General features: G+C 41.1%; 1 protein-coding gene across 4 annotated transcripts in view; it reads left to right on the top strand.

Moving 5' to 3' along the window:
- The window catches only part of LOC126259621 (protein maelstrom homolog), a 100,760-nt gene extending 81,625 nt beyond the window's left edge, over nt 1-19,135 (top strand). For 3 of the 4 annotated variants that reach the window (XM_049956536.1, XM_049956535.1, XM_049956538.1), the window contains exons 13-14: nt 1,311-1,469; nt 18,042-19,135. In XM_049956536.1, the coding sequence (XP_049812493.1) occupies nt 1,311-1,469; nt 18,042-18,073 (191 nt within the window). In that variant the 3' untranslated portion in view covers nt 18,074-19,135. Of the gene's footprint in view, nt 1-1,310; nt 1,470-1,640; nt 1,772-18,041 lie in introns of those variants that run through there. The other variant, XM_049956539.1, reaches the window with a different exon arrangement.
- The last annotated feature ends 3,962 nt before the right edge of the window (nt 19,136-23,097 follow it).

Below are 23,097 nucleotides of genomic sequence, written 5' to 3'. Positions count from 1 at the left end.
GCATCTGTGGTGATGAGCAGTCCCTCTCCAAATATGTGAAGGGTGTCATGGAGACTTCTGCAGACTGAAATTACCTTCCCAATATTGTACATAAGCAGATATGTGCCTTTCTGCCCACTCACCTACCACCTCTCAACCACCACCATTGTCTGACCATAAAGGAGCACTCCTCTCGTGACTCAGTACCATTCAGGACTGGAGGAACTGAATCACATTCTCCGCAATGGTTTTGGCTGCCTGTCTCTATGCCTTGAAATGAGTATAATTTTCCTCACCCATCCCACAGTGGTATTCCGCTGCCCACTGAATCTACACAATATCCTCTTCCATTCCTATTACACCTCTTCTCCTATCCTCTAACCCCTTACTTCATGCTTCGTATCACTGCAATAGACCTAGATGCAAGACCAATCCCATACATTCTCCAATGACCACTTGCTCCAGCCCTTTCACAGGCATCTCCTACCCCATCAGAGGCAAGGTGACCTGTGAAAGCAGCCATTTGATGATACAACTAAGCTGCAACTATATGCCACTTTCTGTGTGGGCATGACAACTACTGTCTGTCTGCATGATTTGCCACTGCCTAGCTGTGACCAAGAGACAGCTGGACCAACCAGTTGCTGAACATTTTGCATGTAATGATATGCTTAACTTCAGCAACTGCTCCACAACCTGTGTCATGTGGCTTCTTCCTATCAACACCAGCTTTTCTGAGTTCCGCACATGAGCATTCAGCCTACAATAATTGTTTCTGTAACCCCTTGATCTAAAACTTTGCTAACGCTTGCCTTTTATCTACCTACCCCTTTTGTGCTCCCGCTCTAGTACTATGTATGTCAGTCATGCCAAAACACCTACAAGTCCTTTCCTCTTCTGTAATTCTCTTTCTTCCCTCCTCCTCACCCTCCCATAGCAGAGCTCCCTGATGCAGCACCTAACAGCCGTATCTCGCCCCAGCGCCCCTACCATACCCATGTCCCTGCATGCTCTGCCAAGCAGCACTAGTATCTTCTGCCAGCTGTACACTGCTACCCTTCTTCTTCCCTGCCTCATGCTACCTCCTTACTCCCACCATCCATACCTGATTGCTGCTCTGTCAGACCAGTGAATAGCAATCTTTTCCATAATGTAGTTATTCCATCTGGGACTTGCCATCTTTTAACAATGGTTGTGGAGTTTTTAACTGTTCATGAATGTACACGAACCTCTTGTGCAAGTAATAGAGACACAATTTTGTTTTGTATCGGAATTCAGTTATTTATTCTTGTATTATGTTACAATAAAACGTGTTGTCTGTTCTTTTCCAGGCAGTTCAAGTAGTATTAGCAAGAGCAACAGCAACAGCAACGACAACAGCAGCAGCAGCAATGTCAGCAGTAGTAGCAGTCTTATTTTAGGACAAACTCCACTGAAAGTTGCTGGTAGAGGCAGTTCTGTTGCAAACTGGGGCAATGTTCCATCAAGAGGTCAGTAAAACAGAATGTTACTTCGTTTCGCATTATTATTGATTTTAAAAATTATATTGCTGCTTTAATATTATATCATGCCACTAAAAGGCATAGTATGTGTTCAGAAGTATCCAAAAATTTCTTAGTGGACATTAATACATTGTCTGATCACCTTCACTTTTATGACAGCATGAACTCTGCTGGGGACTCTTTCGATGAGGTGTCTGAATGTCAGTGAAGGAATCACAACCCATGGTGTTTTGATGTTGGATGCTGGGCTCTGGAGTGAAGATGATGATCTAACTGTTCCCATTTGGGTTCAGGTCAGGACTCGGGGTAATCCAGTCCACTTCATCAATATTATTGTCAATAAACCATTACCTCACAGGATTTGCTTTGACAGAGTGCATTATCGCGCTGATACAGTCACCATCTCTGAACTATTCCTCAGCAGCAAGCGGTACAGAGTGCTATAAAATGTGTTCATATCCTTCCTCATTTAGCATTTTCTTAAGAGTAGTACGGGAACCACATCCTAACCATAAAATAAAACTTACCCCATACTGTGAAACTCTGTACTACACTGATGTCACTCGACATGATGGCAGATAATGTTCTCCTGATATTCGCCAAGCCCAAACCCTCCCATTGGATTGCCACAAGTAGTTGGCACGTGACTGATATGGTATTGCTTTTCTAATTGAAACAGTCATTTGCCATCCACTTCTATATAAAGACCACATCGAGAATTCGCCATGGATTGTGGTCTAGAGTTATTATGTGTCCATAATGTGCCACCACTTTTCTAATGTTGTCTACATATTTTCCACGAGGTATCTACATAGCCATTCGTGGAAACAGAAAAGAACTTCCTTCTTGCATCTGCTATGTATCCACCAAACTATGTATGCTTCACTATAATTGAACCTTACACACTAGCCTGGTCTTGTTCAGTTAGTTTGTTTTCTTCAATTAGGATTCTCAGGAAGCATCTTTCTGTAGCTCACTGAAGAATCCTCAGTTATTTCAATTATTTTTAATAAAAGTTGAGGCCTCACTGTCAGTTTAGTTACGGTTTAGTCCAGGCCATGTTTACTCTTTCATTTACTTATGCGGCAGGTTGTCTTCAGCTGCCCAAGTACAAGAACTTTTCAACTAGTTATATGGCTTAATAATTAACTTGTAAAATTTTCTTCTTTTCAATGTCTTGCTTGTACATTCTTTTTGTTTTGTTACAATTGTTTTTCCAGATCTATTTTCAGCCTGTCTGTTAATTTAGAATGCTGAAAATAGTGTTGGTGGTGTGGAATCTAGTGCCTATTTATATTTTAAATTGTGAACATCCCACTATCCCAGTGACATCTAATGGGTTCTTGAGCAGTGATACATACATTTCTTTTGCACACTAACATACGTGGAATCATATCTTTTTGTCTCAAGGCAGTTAACACATATTTTCTTGAAATTGACTCCTACCTTTCCAAGTAATCATTAATCTCAGCCCAAATGGTGATTCATCAACTTGCAAAATGTTCATTGTACTACATCTACCTTTGAAGCCTGTGTGCTCCTTTGCCTATTTAAAATCCAATATTTTTTAGATAGTTGGTGCTAAATTTATTGAATATCATGTACATAATGAAGAGGTGGTTCATAAGTCTGTAGTTAGTCTTTTTCTGTGTTTTCTCTCCTGTGAAGTAAGACATTTACACAGTTATTCAATTTTACGGAATTGTCTTCCTCCACAATAGTGAATATTTTACTAATTCCTTTTCACTATTTTCCTGGAGTTTTCTTCAGTTATTTTTATTGAAACTCTGTCAACTTGTAGTGCCTTCCCTTTCTTTGTATCTCAAATGGCATTGTATAGATCTTTGACCATTACTGATGTATCAATGACAATTGGTTTGTTAATAGCCTGAGGGCACAAGAAATTTTCACTGTGGAGTTGCAGAACAAAACTTTATTTGCATCCGCTGAAGGAACGAGGTGGCGCACAAGAATTGGTGAATATATGTCGGATAAACAAAAAGTTTTACATAGATAAATGTATCTCCGAGAAGAGCATTATTTTTGCTAGACATAACTACAAGAGATTAATAATTGGCTAGAAATAGCAAAAGAACTATTATATCTCAAAACAATATGTACGCTCATAGGTAGCTGTGAAATGTTCAGTGCTGATTTCAGCGTCCCTCCAGCTGCTAGCACTGAAAGTAAACTGAAAACCACGATTATAGCAAAACTGCACTCATACACATTACATGTAACACTTCACTGCACTGACAGAAAGTGAACTTTGTCGCTGCAGGTCATTAGCTAGCTGCTGTTCTTATTTTTCTTTCAAGCTGTACATACGTTAAAAGAAATCTTGGAATCACTGAACGATTTTCTGATTTTCTGTATGTTGTTATCTGTTGTACAGTCTGCCCTCTTAAGTTGATTTATGTCTACCCAGCATAAATTTCTACTATGTCACCTTTATACTCTTGGTTTTTTCCCTTTGTATGTTTATGCATTCCCTCAATATACATTAATGGTTGATATTGTTTCATTCAGCATATTCTCTAAACAATCTAGGAAAAGATAGATTGCTACTTACCATAAAGAAGACACGTTAAGTTGCAGACAGGCACAATTAAGACACTTACATGGAGGTTTTGGCCACAGCTTTCATCAGTAAACACACACACACACACACACACACACACAGTAAGTACACCTCACATACACATGACTGCAAACTCCAGCAGGATGCTGGCGTTGGCAGTTTGTACACAAAGTAAGTACACCTCACATACACATACACATGACTGCAAACTCCAGCAGTTTTTGTGTGTGTGTGTGTGTGTGTGTGTGTGTGTGTGTGTACACCTGCAACACAGTCTTTAGGTACAAATATTCTGACACACGGGCGGTTGTATATGATTGTACAGTTGCAAAGTATGAAGCTGTTGTATCAGCATACTCTGAAGGGACACAACAGGTATAGAATCTGGACTGGAGGCCTTGCCTTAATTAAGTGATATAAGCTGCTTCGCTACTCCGAGGGTGTCTATGTTGCTAAGTTACTCCTGTTGACTGTAGCTCTCAATTTGAATTCTGGTGTATTTACTTTGCCTTCTTTGGTGAAAGGTGTTTATTGTGCCTTCCTGCTGGTGATTTTACATACAACCAGAATCTTGTTGGGTTTCCTGCTATATTTTGAGACAGTTACATTGTGGAAACTATTAAAACTATCTCACATTGAAGATCACAATAAATTTCGAACTTCTGTAAAATTTTGCCAGTCTGGAAGATTTTATGTCCTTTTTAAATTTGACATGCTTTTTTCATTGCTTGTGCAACAGGTCTCTGACCGGTTTTGTGTACAATGAGGGATCAGTACCATCACTTATTAACCTATTTGGTATACTTGTATACCTTCCAATTGTCATTTCTTTGTGTTTTAAACATATCTGGTCTTCACTTAAATAATCAGATTGGAAGAAGTGGAGACTGCCTCTTAGGGAGGTGCCAAGCAATTATCCTTTTTTTTTTTTTTTTTTTTTTTAAAAAAAAAGGTAGCAACACCAGTGAGAAGTTGTGCAACATAAATGAGAGTTGATAGGCATGTTTCTACATGTGGAAGATTCTATTCATATTCCACAGTAGTCACATTAGAGTGGCGCTAATAGTGCCACTGTGAGGATGCAAATCACATTCGCTTTAAATACACACTGTAAAGGTCGTGAGCATTAGTTACCTCTGAGATTGGATGAGGCAAATTGATATTAGTGAAGAATGACTTTAAAGTGGCAAAGAAGCCATTATCAGCACTTCACTGAGGGTGGATGAGGTTGTGTAGTAGGGCTAGGAGAATCTGGATGTTCCTTTTGTGATATTGTTGAAAGACTTGGCAGGAATGTAGCCCTGTACATTATTGCTGGTATTGGTGGTCACAAGAGTGTATGGCCACAAGAAAGTTGGGCTCAAGAGGGCCGCATGGCACTAAAGAGGGGGAAGACCATGTTTTCCATGTGTCTCTGTCGCATCTTTTTGCATTTGCAGCAGCAATTTGAGCATCAGTTGGCTACCACGGGGCCCCAGCCTTTGCAGCATTTTTTTCCCTTCTGTGCTGTATGTCTAGCCTCTTGCTATTCTTTTTCCCCTCCCTTGGGGAACATCTCTGGGATGTTATTGGGAATGTCTGTTGCTGACGTAAAAACACTCTCTCTTTGTTTTTCGTTCTTTTCCTTTCTGTGTTTCACTTCTCCTCTCATTCCTCTGTTTTGGCGTTTGAGGTTCCTCTTTTTCTTCTTCCTCCTTCCTGAAGGCTGGCCCATGCGTCTGATGCGTAACAGGTGACTGGGTAAAGCGTAATTCCCAGCCCCAGGTTGACAGGCAGGATTCGCATGTACTCCCTGGTACAGGCTAGGCCCAGTGTGGGGTGATTGCCTGAACTGCAACCTTTCCAAATTGCTGATTGGTCCCACCGTCAGGTGTTTGAGAGGTGGGACCTGAGGTGTGAACAATCACCTAAGGCGGGTGCACCCCCTTGTGAATGGAGCCCCCAGTTGGAAGCAGTGCGCCATAGGAGATGCTGGCAATCATGGGGATTTCCTCGCAATGAGTCACTCATCTTACTAATCCATGTGTGTGAAACGTAAATGTAATGAGGCTAATGGATCAAAGACCCACTGCACCACTGTTCCTCGTGGTCTCACGTACTGAAGATGGTCAGTCCTTCACCACGGTCAGTCCGTGTTTATTATTCAGAAAGGTGTTGATGCAATTGCCGGCTCTGTGAAATCCTGCTCCCATTTACGGAATGGCACTTCGCTTTTGGAGACCACTTCAGATTCTCAAGCACAGCAACAGCTTGTTGCCTCGCTTCTCCAAGACTACCCTGTTCGTGTCGAGGTCCATAGAACTTTGAATTCTTCTCGTGGTGTAATTAACACCAGGCTGCTCGATGGTCTAACAGAAGCCGAAATCCAGTCTTATCTCTCTGAACAGGGTGTCATTGTCGTCCATTGTGTAGTGGAAAAGGTAGATTCCTCCTTAGTGCCCATCCACACTCTTTCCCACACCTTTGATTGAGTGGTACTGCCGTCCAAGATGACAGCAGGCTATGAAATTATCAGAGTCTGACCGTACATTCCGAACCCGATGCGCTGCTACCAGTGTCATCGTTTTAACCACACTAGAACATCTTGTTGACGCCCAGCCAGATGTGTCTCCTGTGACTGGGATGCACACGAAGGTTATTGTCCACCTCCTCCTCTCCACTGTATCAACTGCAATAGCGGCCATGCCGCCACCTCTTGGGATTATCCCATGTATCTTGATGAGTTGCTGTCCAAGAGATTTGGGTGAAGGAAAAAGTGCCTTGCCCAGTAGCTCACAAGTTACTCGCTAGTCGCAAACCCTGTGTTCTCCTGTCTGGCACCTACAGTTCTGTTCTTGTTACCCCTCGCTCCATGAAGGACATGGCCACGCAGACATGTGATATCAGATTCAGCTCTGAGGTTGTGAAATCGCCCAGTGTCAAGGTAGCATCGCCATTTCCCCGTCCTGCTGTGCAACAAACCGTCAGACTCTTGCTTCAGGGGGCAAAGCCACCAGCTACACGATCAGTCGGCAGGAATGGACAGAAAGTACTCCCATGAAGACTTTCTCCGTCCCTCCAGCCAAACATCATCTTAGTCTTCCTCTAACTGGAAAGGCTCAAAGAAGTCGTCCAAAGGCAAATGGTCTTCTTCTTCGCCAACTCTAAGGTCCTGTCCAACGGTGTTGCCACATGGTACCTTAGCCCAGCTGGCCTCTGTCTCACTGGTGTGCACCACTAACAATTTTTCAGCATCGGACTCCATGGACCAACTGGACAAGTAAGCCGATGCTTCTGCGGACCACATGGAGCAGGATCCTCCTGCTTCTGTGCCCTGTAGTAGCACTTCTGCACCAACTGTCACTCGCAGCCATAGAGTTGACACCCTTCCTCGTCATGACTGTCCTCCAGTGGAACATTTGTGGCCTTTGGTCCCACAAAGAGGATTTACGGCTTCTTTTAGCATTGCAACATCCCCTTGTACTCTGCCTTGAGGAAACGAAATTGCGCCCTCACGACCGCTTGGAGCTTCCACATTACTTACTGATTCGTTTTGACCTTCCCCCTGAGGTCAGCATTCCATCTCACGGGGGTGTCATGTTGCTGATATGGGATGACATTCATAATCAACCAGTCTCCCTGCCTACTCATCTTCAAGCTGTTGCAGTTCGCCCTTTCCTTCCCCACCTGACTTTTATCCCTCTGTACCATTTATGTATCTCCGTCATTCGATGTCACCAGGGCAGCCTTCAGCTTATTGGGCAGCTACCTCCCCCATTTTTGCTACTCTGTGACTTGAATGCACATCATCCCCTTTGGAGTTCTCCCAGGACCTGTCAGAGAGGTGCCCACTTGTCTGCCCTTCTTAACCAACTTAACCTCTTCTGCCTTAAACACCGGAGCACCCACTTTCCTTTCCGACTCCTCACACACCTATTCACATTTGGACCTGTCCTTCTGCACTGCCCGACTCCTCACACACCTATTCCCATTTGGACCTGTCCTTCTGCACTGCCCGACTCCACACACCTATTCCCATTTGGACCTGTCCTTCTGCACTGCCCAGCTTGCCCATCATCTAGAGTGGTCCGTTCTTTCTGACACCTACTTGAGTGTCCTTTCTGACACCTACTCAAGCGTCCGTTTCTCGTGTGCTCTCCGTTTGCTGACTCCTACCCCATCTGCGTGCACGCCAAAATGGCAGCTTACTAAGACTGACTGGCAGCTGTACTCCTCCTGGGCAACCTTCGAAGAACAAGATTTCCCCAGTTATGATGACCAGGTGGACTATCTCACCAACATTATCCTTACTGCTGCAGAATGTTCTGTCCTTCGCATTTTCTCTTTACCGCGTCGTATCCCAGTCCCTTGGTGGACTAAGGCATTCCGTGAAGCAATTCGTCCACAGACATATGCTCTCCGCATTTTGCTGCCTTTACTATGAGGGAGCTCAATCATGCTCTCAGCTCGTTCTGATCCTCTGCCCCAGGGCCAGATACCATCCACATTCAGATGTTGCAGCACGTTTCTCTTGCAGGCAAACGCTTTCTGCTCAACACGTACAACCACATCTGGGCAGAGGGCACATTTCCCGGACACTGGCGTGAAGCCACCATCATGCCCATACCTAAGCCCGGTAAGGACAAAAACCTTCCTTCTAGCTACCGCCCAATCTCTTACCAGTTGTGTTTGCAAGGTGATGGGATGTATGATTCATGCCTGGCTTATATGATGGCTAGAGTGTCGCAATTTACTCACGAATGCACAGTGTGAATTTTGAGCATGGCATTCTGCAGTTGGCCATGTCGTTACTTTGTCAACCCGTGTCATGAATGATTTTCTGTGGAATTCCCAGGCTGTGGCATTGTTTTTCGATTTGGAGAAGGTCTGCGACACCTGCTGGAGAATCGGTATCCTCCATACTCTTTACACATGGGGCTTCTGTGGCTGCCTGCCCTGTTTCCTTCAAGCATTTTTACAAGATCGAATTTTCAAGGTGTGTGTGGGTTCTGCCTTGTCGGACACCTTTATCCAGGAAAACAGTGTGCCTCAGGGTTCTGTCCTCAACGTCGTCCTCTTTGCTATTGTCATTAATCCTATCATGGCCTGTCTCCCACCAGGCATCTCCAGCTCCCTTTTTGTTAACGATTTTGTCATCTATTGCAGTTCTCCATGGACCTGTCTCACTGAGCGGCATCTTCAGCAGTTTCTTGATTGTCCTTAATCCTGGAGCATTGACAATGGCTTTCGCTTTTCCACTGACAAAACAGTCTGCATGAATTTCAGGCGACACAAGTGGTTTCTTCCACCATATTTACATCTTGGGCCTGTTGCCCTTCCGTTCGTTGAAACTATGAAATTCCTGGGGCTCATGCTCAATAGGAAACAATCTTGGTTCTTCCATGTATCTCACATGGCAGCCTGCTGTAATTGGTTCCTCAATGTCCTCCATGTCATCAATGGTACTTCCTGGGGTGCCGATCGAACTACCCTCCTCCGTTCATATTGACCCTTGTCTGTTCGAAACTCTACTGTGGGTGCTTTGTTTATGCGTCTGCATGCCCATTCCTCTTACACTGTCTCAACACTATCCACCAATGTGGCATCCGTTTGCCCATGGGCGCCTTTGACACCAGCTCGGTTGAGAGTCTGTATGCTGAAGCTGCTGAACTACCCCTGTCCTACTGCCATGAGTTTTGACTCAGCAGATATGCATGCCGTTTGTCTGCCATGTGTGGCCACCCATCCTATGCCTCCTTTGATGATTCCTTTGTTCGTCAGTATGGGGCTCGTCCTACTTCTCCGTTACCTCCAGGAGACCGCTTTCGGCGCTTGCTACGGCGGCTTAACTTCACACTATCTACACCTTTCACGGTGTGTGTGAACCATTCACCGCCTTGGCTTTGTGAAGCGGCCAATGTTAACCTTGGCCTTCATTCGCTTCCTGAGGACACTACTCCAGCCTCACTCTATATCCTTCAGTTTCACGAGCTTTGCATGGAACTTCATGATAGTACCTTTGTACAAACTGATGGCTCTCGGACTGACTGGGGGGTCAGGTGTGGCTTCGTCATTGGCACCTATGTCTTTGATATCGGTTTCTGGCACAGTCCTCAGTATTTACAGCCAAGCTCTTCGCCTTGTATCAGGCCATGTAGTACATCCGGCAACACACTTTTCAATTGTGTCCTCTGCTCAGGCTTACTCGGTGCCCTTCAAAGTCTGTGTACTTCACACTGCCCATCACTTAGTGCAGCAGGTCCAGGAAAACTGTCAACTGTTTACTCTTGTTGGAGCCACAGTGATGTTTCTGTGGGTTTATGGTCATGTCGGTCTGCCAGGAAACAAGGCTGCTGACACTGCTGCCAAAGCTGCAGGCCTCGTATCTCAGCCTGCGAGTACCTATATTCCCTCCAATGATCTCTGTGTTGCCGTCTGTCAGGTGGTGGTGTCCCTTTGGCATTGCCAATGGTCATAAGCCTCTCCCAGCGACTTGGATGACCACCTCTCGGCCCTCCTGTTGGGGGGGGGGGGGGGTTATTTTAACTCAGCTGCGTATCGGGCACTGCCTCTTTAGCCATTGTCATTTGCTAAGTGGCGTTATGCCACCACTTTCCACACACTGCATTCAAGTTTTAACTGTCCGCCACTTCCTGATGGAATGTCTGTTTTTTAACGTTTTACATTCCTTTTTGGGTTTTCTGTCTGTGTTATCGGCCCTTTTAGCAAAGGATGCGCGAACCGTTCGACCGCGTCTGTATGGTATCTTATTTTGCCATTTTTTCCACTTGCCTGTTTTAACTGTCTTCTATTATGTCAGTTGGGACTGACATATAGTTTTTTTTTATTTTTTTTTTTATTCCTCTCTGTCTTCCTGTTCTATAGTTTTGACTTGGGTGTGTATGACCCCAGTTGTTTTTGTGCCCTAAAGGGGGCGGGGCGACAAGGACAGCTCCAAACCAGCGCCATTTGCAACTTCAGTGATGTCAAGCGAGCTCATTGGATGGCAGAGTAGAGGTCTGATGTGTCTTCTAATGAAAGCTGATTCTGCCTCAGTGCTGGTGATGGTTGCATGTTGGTCAGGAGACGATCAGTTGAGGACCTGCAACCTGTCTGTCTGCATGCTAGACACACGGTACCAGGAGTTGTGGTCTGGGATGCAATTTTGCTTGACAGCAGGAGCACTCTAGTGTTATCCCATGCGCCTTGGCTGCAAATTTGTGTGTCAGTTTGGTGATTTGATCTGTTGTGCCATTCATGAACACCATACCAAGGGCTTTTTTACAACAGGATAATGCTTATCCACGTACCACTAGCGTTGCAACCCAACGTGCTCTACAGTGTGTCGATATGTTGCCTTGGCCTGCTCAATCGCCCGATCCGTCTCCAATCAATTACATATGGAACATCACCAGCTGACAGCTCCATCATCTTTCACAAACAGCATTAAGTGTCCCTGTAATGACTGACCAGGTGCATGTACGTTACATGCTTGCACTCAACGGTCTGGCAGTTATGGTGGTTATTAAATGTATCAGGATTTCACATCTTTCTTGCAATGTTAATCACCTAAGTATGTTTCCTAGGCAAATGTATTAATGTAGTCCTGAAATTTCATTACTCTGCATTAATTGTTTCTTGATGTTGCAATTTTTTTCTATCAGTGTATTTTGCTTTAATTTTGGTGGATTTTGATGTTACGGTATTTAGTTTTGTTACAACCGCTTCATGGTCACTAATCCTGATATTCTTCATGATGCTCCCTATTTGCTCAAGATGTTGGCTAAGAGGTTGAGTATCTTTTCACAACCATTTACACTTAGTTGGCTCCAGAGCTACTTTTTCAAAACAATTTTCTGAGAAAGCATTCAATATGATTTCGGTTGGTGTTTTATCCCTGCCACTTAAGATGTGTATTTTCACCAACATATTGAGGGTAGATTGAAGTCGCCACCAACTAGAACTGTATGAGTGGGGTAGCTATTTGAAATTAAACTAGAGTTTCCTTTGAACTGTTCAGCAACTGTATCATCCGAGTCGGAAGGGGGCTGGGGTGAAAGGAACCAATTATTCATCTCATTTGTCAAATATAACCTCTATCCATACTAACTCACATTAACTCTCTACTTCAGTTTCACTACAAGGTAAACTACTTCTGACAGTAGTAAACACACTGCCTCCAACTGCATTTATTCTGTTCTTTCTCAACACAGTTATTCCTTTGGAAAAAAAAAAAAAAGGCTGCTGAACTTATTCTCCGGCTTCAGCAGCTTTCTGTACCTGTAACGAATTGAGCTTCAGTGCTTTCTGATAGCTCTTGGAGCTATGGTTCTTTCCCAATAAAGCTACAATAATTTAAAAGTGCCATACCGATTGTTGCCGGGTCTATCCTCTTCCTTTGTATACCTTGCGACCTTTCAGACAGACATACCACCTGTAGTGTCCCCTCAGACCCTCTAACCTAAAAAATAGCTGCTTCCTGTGTGTAGTGGATCTCTGATCTATTAAACGGAACTTGAAAACTCACTGCCCTATGGTGCAAGTCAAGGAATCTACAGTCTATACTGTGGCAGAATCTTCTGAGCCTCATGATTCAGACCCTCCACATGACTCCACACCAAAGGTCAGCAGTCAGCACTGTTGACAATGTTACAAATGGTTAGCTTTGCCTTCATCTTGCAAGCAAGAATGGCAGTCTTTGTTGACATCAGAGAAAATCTCATTTGATCCAAAAAGGACATATTATTGGTACTGACATAACCACTACCTGCAGTTGGCTGCACAGTGTGCACACTGGATTCCTTTCGCTTTTGGTAGCCATTACCCTAAGCCTGGGACCTGAATAAACTGAAAGAACCAGTGGTTGTAGGGAATTTTAGAGAGGGGGAATGATTGACAAGAATGGGGGAAAGAAATACAGAAGAAGAAGAAGAAGAAGAAGGAGAAGGAGAAGAATGGGTAGCTTTGAGAGAGGAAATTGTAAAGGCAGCAGAGAATCAAGTAGGTAAAAAGACGAGGACTAATATAAATCCTTGGGTAACAGAAGAGAGATTGAATTTAATTGATGAAAGGAGAAAATATAAAAATGCTGTAAATGAAGCAGGCAAAAAGGAATGCAAATGTCTCAAAAATGAGATTAAACAGAATTGCAAAATGCCTAAGCGGTGGTGGCTACAGGACAAATGTAAGGATGTAGAGACGTATATCACCAGGGGTAAGGTAGATACAGTCTACAGGAAAATTAGAGAGACCTTTGGAGAAAAGAGAACCACTTGTATGAATATCAAGAGCTCAGATGGAAAACCAGTTCTAACTAAGAATTGAAAGCAGAAAGGTGAAAGGGTGAAAGGAGTCTACAGAGGGGTCTCTACAAGGGTGATATACTGGAGGGCAATAATATGGAAATGGAAGAAGATGTAGATGAAGGTGAAGTGGGAGATATGATACTGTGTGAAGAGTTTGATAGAGCACTGAAAGACCTGAGTCGAAACAAGGCCTCCGGAGTAGACAACATTCCATTGGAACTACTGACGACCTTGGGAGAGCCAGACCTGACAAAACAACTCTACCATCTGGTGAGCAAGATGTATGAGACAGGCAAAATACCCTTAGACTTCAAGAAGAATATAATAATTCGAATCCCAAAGAATGCAGGTGTTAACAGGTGTGAAAATTACTGAACTATTGGTTTAATAAGTCAAGGCTGCAAAATACTTAAACAAATTCTTTACAGACAAATGGAAAAACTGGTAGAAGCCGACCTCGGGGAAGATCAGTTTGGATTCCGTAGAAATGTTGCCACATGTGAGGCAATACTGACCCTACAACTTAGCTTAGAATATAGATTAAGGAACGACAAACCTACGTTTCTAGCATTTGTGGGCTCAGAGAAAGCTTTTGAAAATGTTGACTGGAATACTCTTTCAAATTCTGAAGGTGGCAGGGGTCAAATACAGGGAACGAAGGGCTATTTACAATTTGTACAGAAACCAGATGTCAGTTATAAGATGCGAGGGGCATGAAAGGGAAGCAGTGGTTGAAAAGGAAACAAAAGAAAAATTCGGAGTAGGGATTAAAATCCATGGAGAAGAAATGAAAACTTTGGTGTGTGCTGTTGACATTGTAATTCTGTCAGAGACAGCAAAGGACCTGGAAGATCAGTTGAATGGAATGGACAGTGTCTTGAAGGGGGTATGTAAGATGAACATTAACAAAAGCAAAATGAGGATAATGGAATGTAGTTAAATTACATAAGGTGATGCTGAGGGATTTAGATGAGTGTTAATCATGTAAAACAATTAATCTTAAAACTTCAATTTTTTAAATTAATAATCTATTACTAACTGATTACATTTCTGACTTGGATCATTCCCACCTTGTGATGTGGTCATCAGCATATACAGAATGGTGTAGATATGTTCCTCTGATGGAGTCCTTTAAATACTGACTACGTTTCTTTTGTTCTCTCAAAAGTATTTTCTTCATATTCTGCATCTCAAATGAAATTTTTTAAATATTGCTTTTTATTACTCATAAATTTGATCCGAGTTTAGTTCAAATGATTCACCAAATATTCTCTCTATTCCAGTAGTGAAGAACATCCTTATACTTTCGTATTTTAAGTGATCACTATCATAATGATTCTTTTGATTCTTCTCAGTGCACTCCATTTTACAGTGTCGTTGTTGTTGTTGTTGTTGTTGTTGTTGTTGTTGTTGTTGTTACTCATAGTTTACCATGGCCAGAAACATTTCATTTTTACTAGATAGTGCTCTGTTGCACATTGGGCTTCTCTGTAAGATGTTAAATCCTTTTCTGTAACCATATTTATTTGTGTAATGATAGTATAATCTATTACAGATTGTAATTCTTTAGTATTATGCTGTTGTTGTTGTTGTTGTGGTCTTCCGTCCTGAGACTGGTTTGATGCAGCTCTCTGTGCTACTCTATCCTCTGCAAGCTGCTTCATCTCCCAGTACCTACTGCAACCTACATCCTTCTGAATGTGCTTAGTGTATTGATCTCTTGGTCTCCCTCTACCATTTTTACCCTCCACGCTGCCTTCCATTACTTAATCGGTGATCCCTTGATGCCTCAGATCATGTCCTACCATCCGATCCCTTCTTCTGGTCAACTTTTGCCACAAACTTCTCTTCTCCCCAATCCTATTCAATACTTCCTCATTAGTAATGTGATCTACCCATCTAATCTTCAGCATTCTTCTGTAGCACCACATTTCGAAAGCTTCTATTCTCTTCTTGTCCAAACTATTTATCGTCCATGTTTCACTTCCATACATGGCTACACTCCATACAAATACTTTCTAAAATGACTTTCTGACACTTAAATCTATACTCGATGTTAACAAATTTCTCTTCAGAAACGCTTTCCTTGCCATTGCCAGTCTACATTTTATATCCTCTCTACTTCGACCATCATCAGTTATTTTGCTCCCCAAATAGCAAAACTCCTTTACTACTTTAAGTGTCTCATTTCCTAATCTAATTCCCTCAGCATCACCCGACTTAATTAGACTACATTCCATTATCCTCGTTTTGCTTTTGTTGATGTTCATCTTATATCCTCCTTTCAACACACTGTCCATTCCGTTCAACTGCTCTTCCAAATCCTTTGCTGTCTCTGACAGAATTACAATGTCATCGGCAAACCTCAAAGTTTTTATTTCTTCTCCATGGATTTTAATTCCTACTCTTGATTTTTTCTTCTGTTTCCTTTATTGCTTGCTCCTCAATGTACAGATTGAATAACATCGGGGAGAGGCTACAACCCTGTCTCACTCTCTTCACAACCACTGCTTCCCTTTCATGCCCCTCAACTCTTATAACTGCCATTTGGTTTCTGTACAAATTGTAAATAGCCTTTTGCTCCCTGTATTTTACCCCTGCCACCTTCAGAATTTGAAGGAGTTCTCCCTGACCGGTCTCCCTTGCAAAGGATGCCTAGACCAACCATTAACATATCATTCACAGTCAGATGGACAAATAGTGATGGGGCTTGTATTTCAGACAGACATACATACATTGTTGACAGGAGTGCCTTTCTCACTCCTGGTACACAACTCTTGGTAGCCCTCCCAACACACCCATTGACAGCAGCTTCTAATCACTAGACAGAAGTTAGAGTGATTTCCAACTGCTTGCGAATAGCTGCCAACTCCTCCCCTGCCTGCGGATGGCAAAGACAGTGGGTCTGCATTATGCATGGTGCAGTATTTCACAGAACAGTGAGCGAATGACGAATGGCTGGTGCAGGATTTTATACAGTAGTTAACAAATAACTTTCTTCTAAGCTTGCTGAGTCTCTCTTAATTTGAGTTTGATATGCCATAAATATTACCAGTAGACTTTTGGAACTTATACAACCAAAAATGAGATACTTTTTTATGACAGCAGTATACAAATTGTGCTGTTTCTCTGAAGCATTTTTCAGATTATGATCATTAAGAAAATTTGACTGTAGCATTAAGTTACAATAAATTCGTTAATTTAAGATAAATGCAGACAATATACACTCCTGTAAACGAGAGAACTAATGTGACATGATAAGCTACTGGGTACTTATTTATATTAACTGTAAACCACAAACACTGATGTAGTATGAAATAGGTTATGCAAAACACTCGCAAATTATGAAAACTTTTGCAAGCCTCAAAAATATCACCTAAATATCTTTTCCGTGTAACTGTGCAATGAAATTTTGCAACCTTAATTGTGAATGAGGATACTGTGGCCAAGTTTCTGAAAAGCTCAGTTAACCTTGTAGCTGATGATACAACGTTAAACAATATAACACGTTCGTGAAAAGTGCAGTTTATGTTTAAAATTGATGATTAATACTACACAGTGTATCATGACTCCGCACAAGTTTAGGTAAATTAAGCATGAAAATCACGTTTGTTTTATGTCAAGTTTGTGTATCTTAAGTTTTTGGAAATAATGTGATAACACGTGAGTTTACTCACACAAGTGCCACGAATTCACTTACATACTTTAAATAAATAGATGTGCAAATTGCACTGATTTTTGCATGCTGTTTTTCACGAAGTGCCATATATGAACACTGTAGTTTCAGTACATCTCACAAAAATAATGTGAAATGCTGGAGCACATCAGACGCACAACCCCATGGGGGCGGCTGGCATTTGGTGTGTGTGTGTGTGTGTGTGTGTGTGTGTGTGTGTGTGTGTGTGTGTCACGTTCTGCAGGTAGCACATTCATTTAGTGGAAATACTGTTAACTTTCCGACATTTAAGTATCATTTTCTACCAGTTTTTCACCAAGAATTTCATTATTTCTGAGGTATATTAGATGGGTTTATCATTTTTTTACAAGAGTTAGGAGCAGTCCAACTGCATAACCTCTAATTTTGGAGGATCATTTGAATTATTAAGGTTTCCTGCCTTTATATTAGATTAGATTAATCATTTATTAATTTAAACTTTATTAAGCCAATATTACCCTACATGGCAGCAGCAGCTAGTTTCGGTTCTGCCAGGGTATTATATTTCTTTATATTTCTCTGATACCCTCCATATGTGGTGAGTATTCGCCTGTTCGCCAACTGTGGAGGTCCCAAAGAGAGACTAGCAACTTGATATGTGGCATTCTTATATCTTTTACTCGCAAGCGTCAGTTGCGTTCTTTGTGGTGATTGAATTGTTGCGTTTTGTGATCTGAAACTTTATCTGCAACATCTTTTGTACCCTGTGTAAATACCTTTGTTAAACAACGGTCCATTCCTATTTAATTTTCTTGTTTCGAGATGCTGATTTGTTGCTAAATTTAATCTGGTATAGCTCAATGATCTTAAACAAATTTTCATAATCTATATTTCTGCTTTCCTGTCTGATGAGATTTTATTTCTAGTTCTGTATTTGTTTTCACACTGCTTCTCTCACCTATCTGAACTTTGTAAATTCTTTACTGTTCAATAAAATGTAGTCTGTTTCATGAACTAATTTATTGGTATTTGTATTTCAGGTCGTGGCTTATGTACATATCCTAACAAGTAAGAAGTTCAAGGAAGATAATATACGTACTTACATAAATGGGTGTGTGTGACTGAATTCAGGAACACCGTGTAACTTGCAAATCAGTATGAATTCTTTGTTGTTAGAGGTTGTGATTTGTGCCAACTCTTTTTCTGCTTATAAGGCACATATAATTTCTTTATGAAGAGTAATATTTATTTCATTTAAACTTTGAAACTTCAAGTGACAAATCAGACATGTTCCATGAGGTGCAGATTTATTGAATTTGACTAGTACCTTTCTTTTGGTGCATATGTAGACAGTTAACATTTGTTATACTGCTGCTTTGGTAAGCACATCTAAATTTTGCTTGATTCAGTATTTTTTTCTCTTCTTAACAATTTGCAACTCACAATGACTATTTTAGGCAGTGATTAAACTATCATCACGCTTAAGGTTCCCTATTTTACGAAGAAGATGTGTTTGTTTTTGCTTTAAATATGTGACTGTAACACACAGGCTGTGGTACTTATAATTTTCACTAAAGTCAGTGTACCTGTAAGTAACAGTTACCAATGTGAAGGATAATTCGTGTACCTTGTCATTCAATAGTACAAAGATTTTATACATACAGTGATAAAAGATTTTTTTTTTTCTTTCGAAACCTTATTTGGCTGCTTGAAGCAATAAATTGACTTTCTCAGAAAGAAATAGTTCAACAAATTTCACAAATTATGGGGCTTGTAAGTATCTTTCTTCGCCTCAATAACTTACATTTAGATAGTTGTACATTTGGAGTCCAAATAAAAGAAAAATTTAAAGGTATGATATGATACAAAACAAAACGATCACATATGGCATGTAAGAGAGAACATCCGTTGAAGGCATTTCTGCACAGTCTTGTTTCACTGAAGCTAAACAAGTGATTTTCATGATGGTGCCTCTCGATCAGGGATAATTTATTTATTTATTTATTTTTTAAAGCAGCTCGACAGTGCAACATCCAAAATACAGGGTGTGCATAAAGTCCAGGAACACTTTCAATTATTTATTGCACAAGAACCAAACATTGTACAGATATCATACATATATAATTTTGAAGAGAAACCCTGAAAGTTTTTTTTTTTTGTTTCATGTATACTGCCACAGTTTAGTTTGTTAATATGCCTATAGTCAGCGCTAGTCGCAAACATGACTAGTTCATGTGTGGAGCGAGCTTTCTGTATGTTGGTGTTCGACAAAAAGAAGTGTGCTTCAGCTGTTCTACAGATGTTTAGAACCAAGTACGATAATAAGCCACCAACAAAGAAGGCCATTTACCACTGGCACAACAAATGCGTTAAGACGATTTGCTTGTGCCTGGCAAAGAGAAGAGGACGTGCCAGTGTGAGTAGAGTGAATTGAAGTGGGTACGAGAGACATGGCTGATGCCTCAAATGCAATTGGACTCTCCATTCATCTTTCAGCTGGGTGGGGCTCCACCCCATTTTCATCGTGAAGTTCATGGGTACCAGAACAGGGAGCTGCTGCAGCGATCGATTGGTCATGCTACAGGAGACAGCTATTTCATGAAATGGCCTCCCCGATCACCAGATCTCACTCTCTGTGACTTTTTTCTGTGGTGACACATCTAGTGTATGTACCTCCTCTACCATGTGATGTAGCAGAGCTCCGGGAGAGAATAAGGGAAGCGACTGCCACAGTCAGCGATGCCATGCTGGGATGGGTAAGGCAAGAATTCGATTACCATATATATGTCTGCTGGGTCACTCATGGTTCGCATATCAAATGTTTGTAAAAAAAAAAACTTTCAGGGTTTCTCTTCAAAATGCAGTATGTATGACATCTGTACAATGCTTAGTTCTTGTGCAATAAATAACTGAAAGTGTTCCCGGACTTTATGCACACCGTGTATTGTCATAACTATTTTTCCTTAACATGCTCGTCATCTTTAAAACAGGGCATACAGAACTATTACTGTTTGTATTAAATGTTACTCCAGTTGCATAAAAAAGTAGTTTCACAACTAGGTTTGATCTCTAGGCCATTTCTGAGAGGTCAGTGGCCAAAATAGGAGACATGCTTTGATAAATAATTGACCACTTGATACTATCCTAAGGCCCAAAATCCATGCATGTTATAAAAATGTGTGTGTGTGTTTTCCACATTTCCCAAACCACCTGGTGTAAATCAGCCAAACTTGGTGCACACACATACCTGTGTTGGGCAACAGTCGCTGTGGGGGTAAGAAACACCTACCTATTTGTAGTTCAGGAGATATGTCATAAACAGTGAGATTCATGAAAAACAGCCACATCATGCGTAGTATTTAATTTCACGACTTATCTGCTGCTGACTGTTTTCAGACAGTATTCATTTATGCTGCTGAATGTACCTTTAAAATTGTATCATTGTATGACAGACAGATCACAAGAGATGTCATAAACACTGATATGTGATGTGTGAAAAAACGCTGCATTATGCCTGAAGTTTTTATGCATTTGTTAAGTAGGGTGTGTGTGTCCGAGGACAACCGGGAATTTTTCATAGCTTTAGTTTTCAGTTAAATTTTTGTAATTTTGATGGTAAGAACTGAGATTTACTTTAGCCCACTACTGGAGAATAATGCTACAGCTTTAAAACATGAGAGAATAACAGTAATTTATATGCCAAGAAAATGCACCACTTACAACATAACACAGTGCACACAGAATCATCTGGTGACAGCTAATTGTGTCAAAGAAAAGGCTTTAAGACGAAAACATGCAATACTTCCTAACTACAAACTACTTCCGATGAGCTTGATGTCACAACTCTTTACGTTAAGTTCGTTTGAGCAGTTTCAAGTGGGCTAACACGCACATGCAGAGCTGAAGTTATGTATTAGTGGTGTCTTATCCCGCTTTTGGCTACTTGAAGCGCAGCTGTTACCTATATAAGCAGTATAGCAGCAAGCAGCTAAATGCTACTCAGAAAAAATTTTCTGGTGCACCCAACCTGCCAGATTAGCACATTTGTTGAGCAGTCTGAGTTGCAGGGGAGGGGTCTCCACATGACCATTCTGACGTTTCATAATTCTGGTGATTTCTCTATGATTACAGCTCTCATATCAAATAAGAACAAAATGTATATCTGGGACTGGGAGCTATCAATTGAAGTGAAATATATTGTCTTAAGTACAGAAGACTAAAATATGTTATTAGTTTAAGTTTTCTGGTTTTATTTTACTTCCACCTTATTGACAGTCAAGTGTTAACCATCCAGTGTAGCAATAAAGTTATTATTGTCAGTTCACTAGAGAAATTTGGCTTTTATTATTCTTTTCCACAGAGGCAGGCTATTGACTTGAAATGAAGTGTTTCATTCCTCACTATTGGCTAGGTTCAACTGTTCGCTGAATTTAGAGTGCATATTTTCATTTTCTAGCACATATATCATTATGCTGTAATAAAGAACGGAACATGATAATACAGTACTGATATTCCAAGAAAATTAGCATTGTGAAAACCCCAAGTAAGGACTTACTTCATTGTGAATCTGGACATACAAATATGGACTTTAAGCTGAATTGTGAGATTCAGTATTGTTTACAAAATTCCGATGCTCTTGGTGTATTCTCTGCTGTTATGTTTCTTTTAATGACATAATGTAAGATCTGTTAATGCTATATATGCACAAACATACATAAATGTTCACTTGAAGATGACTAAGCAAGCAAATTGGCCAGTAATATTGAATAAAATGTTCTGTTTCAAATATATTGACAGCTTTGGCAGAATTTTGAAATCTACCATCCATGAAACATGGTTTTTGATCACAAGGCAAATAAACAAATGTTTCAACATTTGTTTGGTACTTCCTCTAGGCTTGATGTTATTTCTTGATTTCTGTTGTTTACGCCTTAAATTTGCCAAACACCATTCCTTGGTAAATTATAGAAGGGTAGCATGCTGTATTTATCATTGTGACTCCCCACAAGGGTTTATCATTACTCCTGGAGTCAAATAAAAACTGCCAGTTATACAGTTTCTTGATTTCACAGAGAATGTTGTTAATTTCTTATATATATATCTAAAAACAAAGGTGATGTGACTTACCAAATGAAAGTGCTGGCAGGTCGACAGACACACAAACAAACACAAACATACACACAAAATTCAAGCTTTCGCAACAAACTGTTGCCTCATCAGGAAAGAGGGAAGGAGAGGGAAAGACTAAAGGATGTGGGTTTTAAGGGAGAGGGTAAGGCGTCATTCCAATCCCGGGAGTGGAAAGACTTACCTTAGGGGGAAAAAAGGACGGGTATACACTCGCGCGCGCACACACACACACACATATCCATCCACACATATACAGCCACAAGAGGTCTTTAAATATGTCTGCTTGTGGCTGTATATGTGTGGATGGATATGTGTGTGTGTGTGTGTGTGTGTGTGTGTGTGTGTGTGTGTGTGTGCGCGTGTGCGAGTGTATACCCGTCCTTTTTTCCCCCTAAGGTAAGTCTTTCCGCTCCCGGGATTGGAATGACTCCTTACCCTCTCCCTTAAAACCCACATCCTTTCGTCTTTCCCTCTCCTTCCCTCTTTCCTGATGAGGCAACAGTTTGTTGCAAAAGCTTGAATTTTGTGTGTATGTTTGTGTTTCTTTGTGTGTCTGTCGACCTGCCAGCACTTTCATTTGGTAAGTCACATCAACTTTGTTTTTAGATATATTTTTCCTACGTGGAATGTTTCCCTCTATTATAACCATATCATTAATTTCTTATATAGTTTGAAAGAGTCATAAAGAACTTGCTGTCATTAGTTGTGGTGTGTACAAACAGCTGTTTTTATTTTTGCAAGAAATTTGTATTCCTTCTCACTAGCTTTTTGTAATACTGTGTGGGCGTAAACCTGATTGGAAATGCTACATAACAGTATTGCAGAGGAGGAATAAGGAAAAAAAATCTGTTAGTCACCACATGGCAAAATGTTAGGGTTCTTGAAGTTGTAGAGTCTAGTTTTGAAATAAATATTGTGCCAAGGACTGCTTTCTTATGTTGCATTCCTTATCTGGATGGTATACAA

This window comes from Schistocerca nitens, chromosome 5 (assembly GCF_023898315.1).
Source record: "Schistocerca nitens isolate TAMUIC-IGC-003100 chromosome 5, iqSchNite1.1, whole genome shotgun sequence".
NCBI lineage: Eukaryota > Metazoa > Arthropoda > Insecta > Orthoptera > Acrididae > Schistocerca > Schistocerca nitens.
The sequence above is the reverse complement of the archived record's forward strand: the minus strand, read 5'-3'. Positions and strand labels throughout refer to the sequence as shown.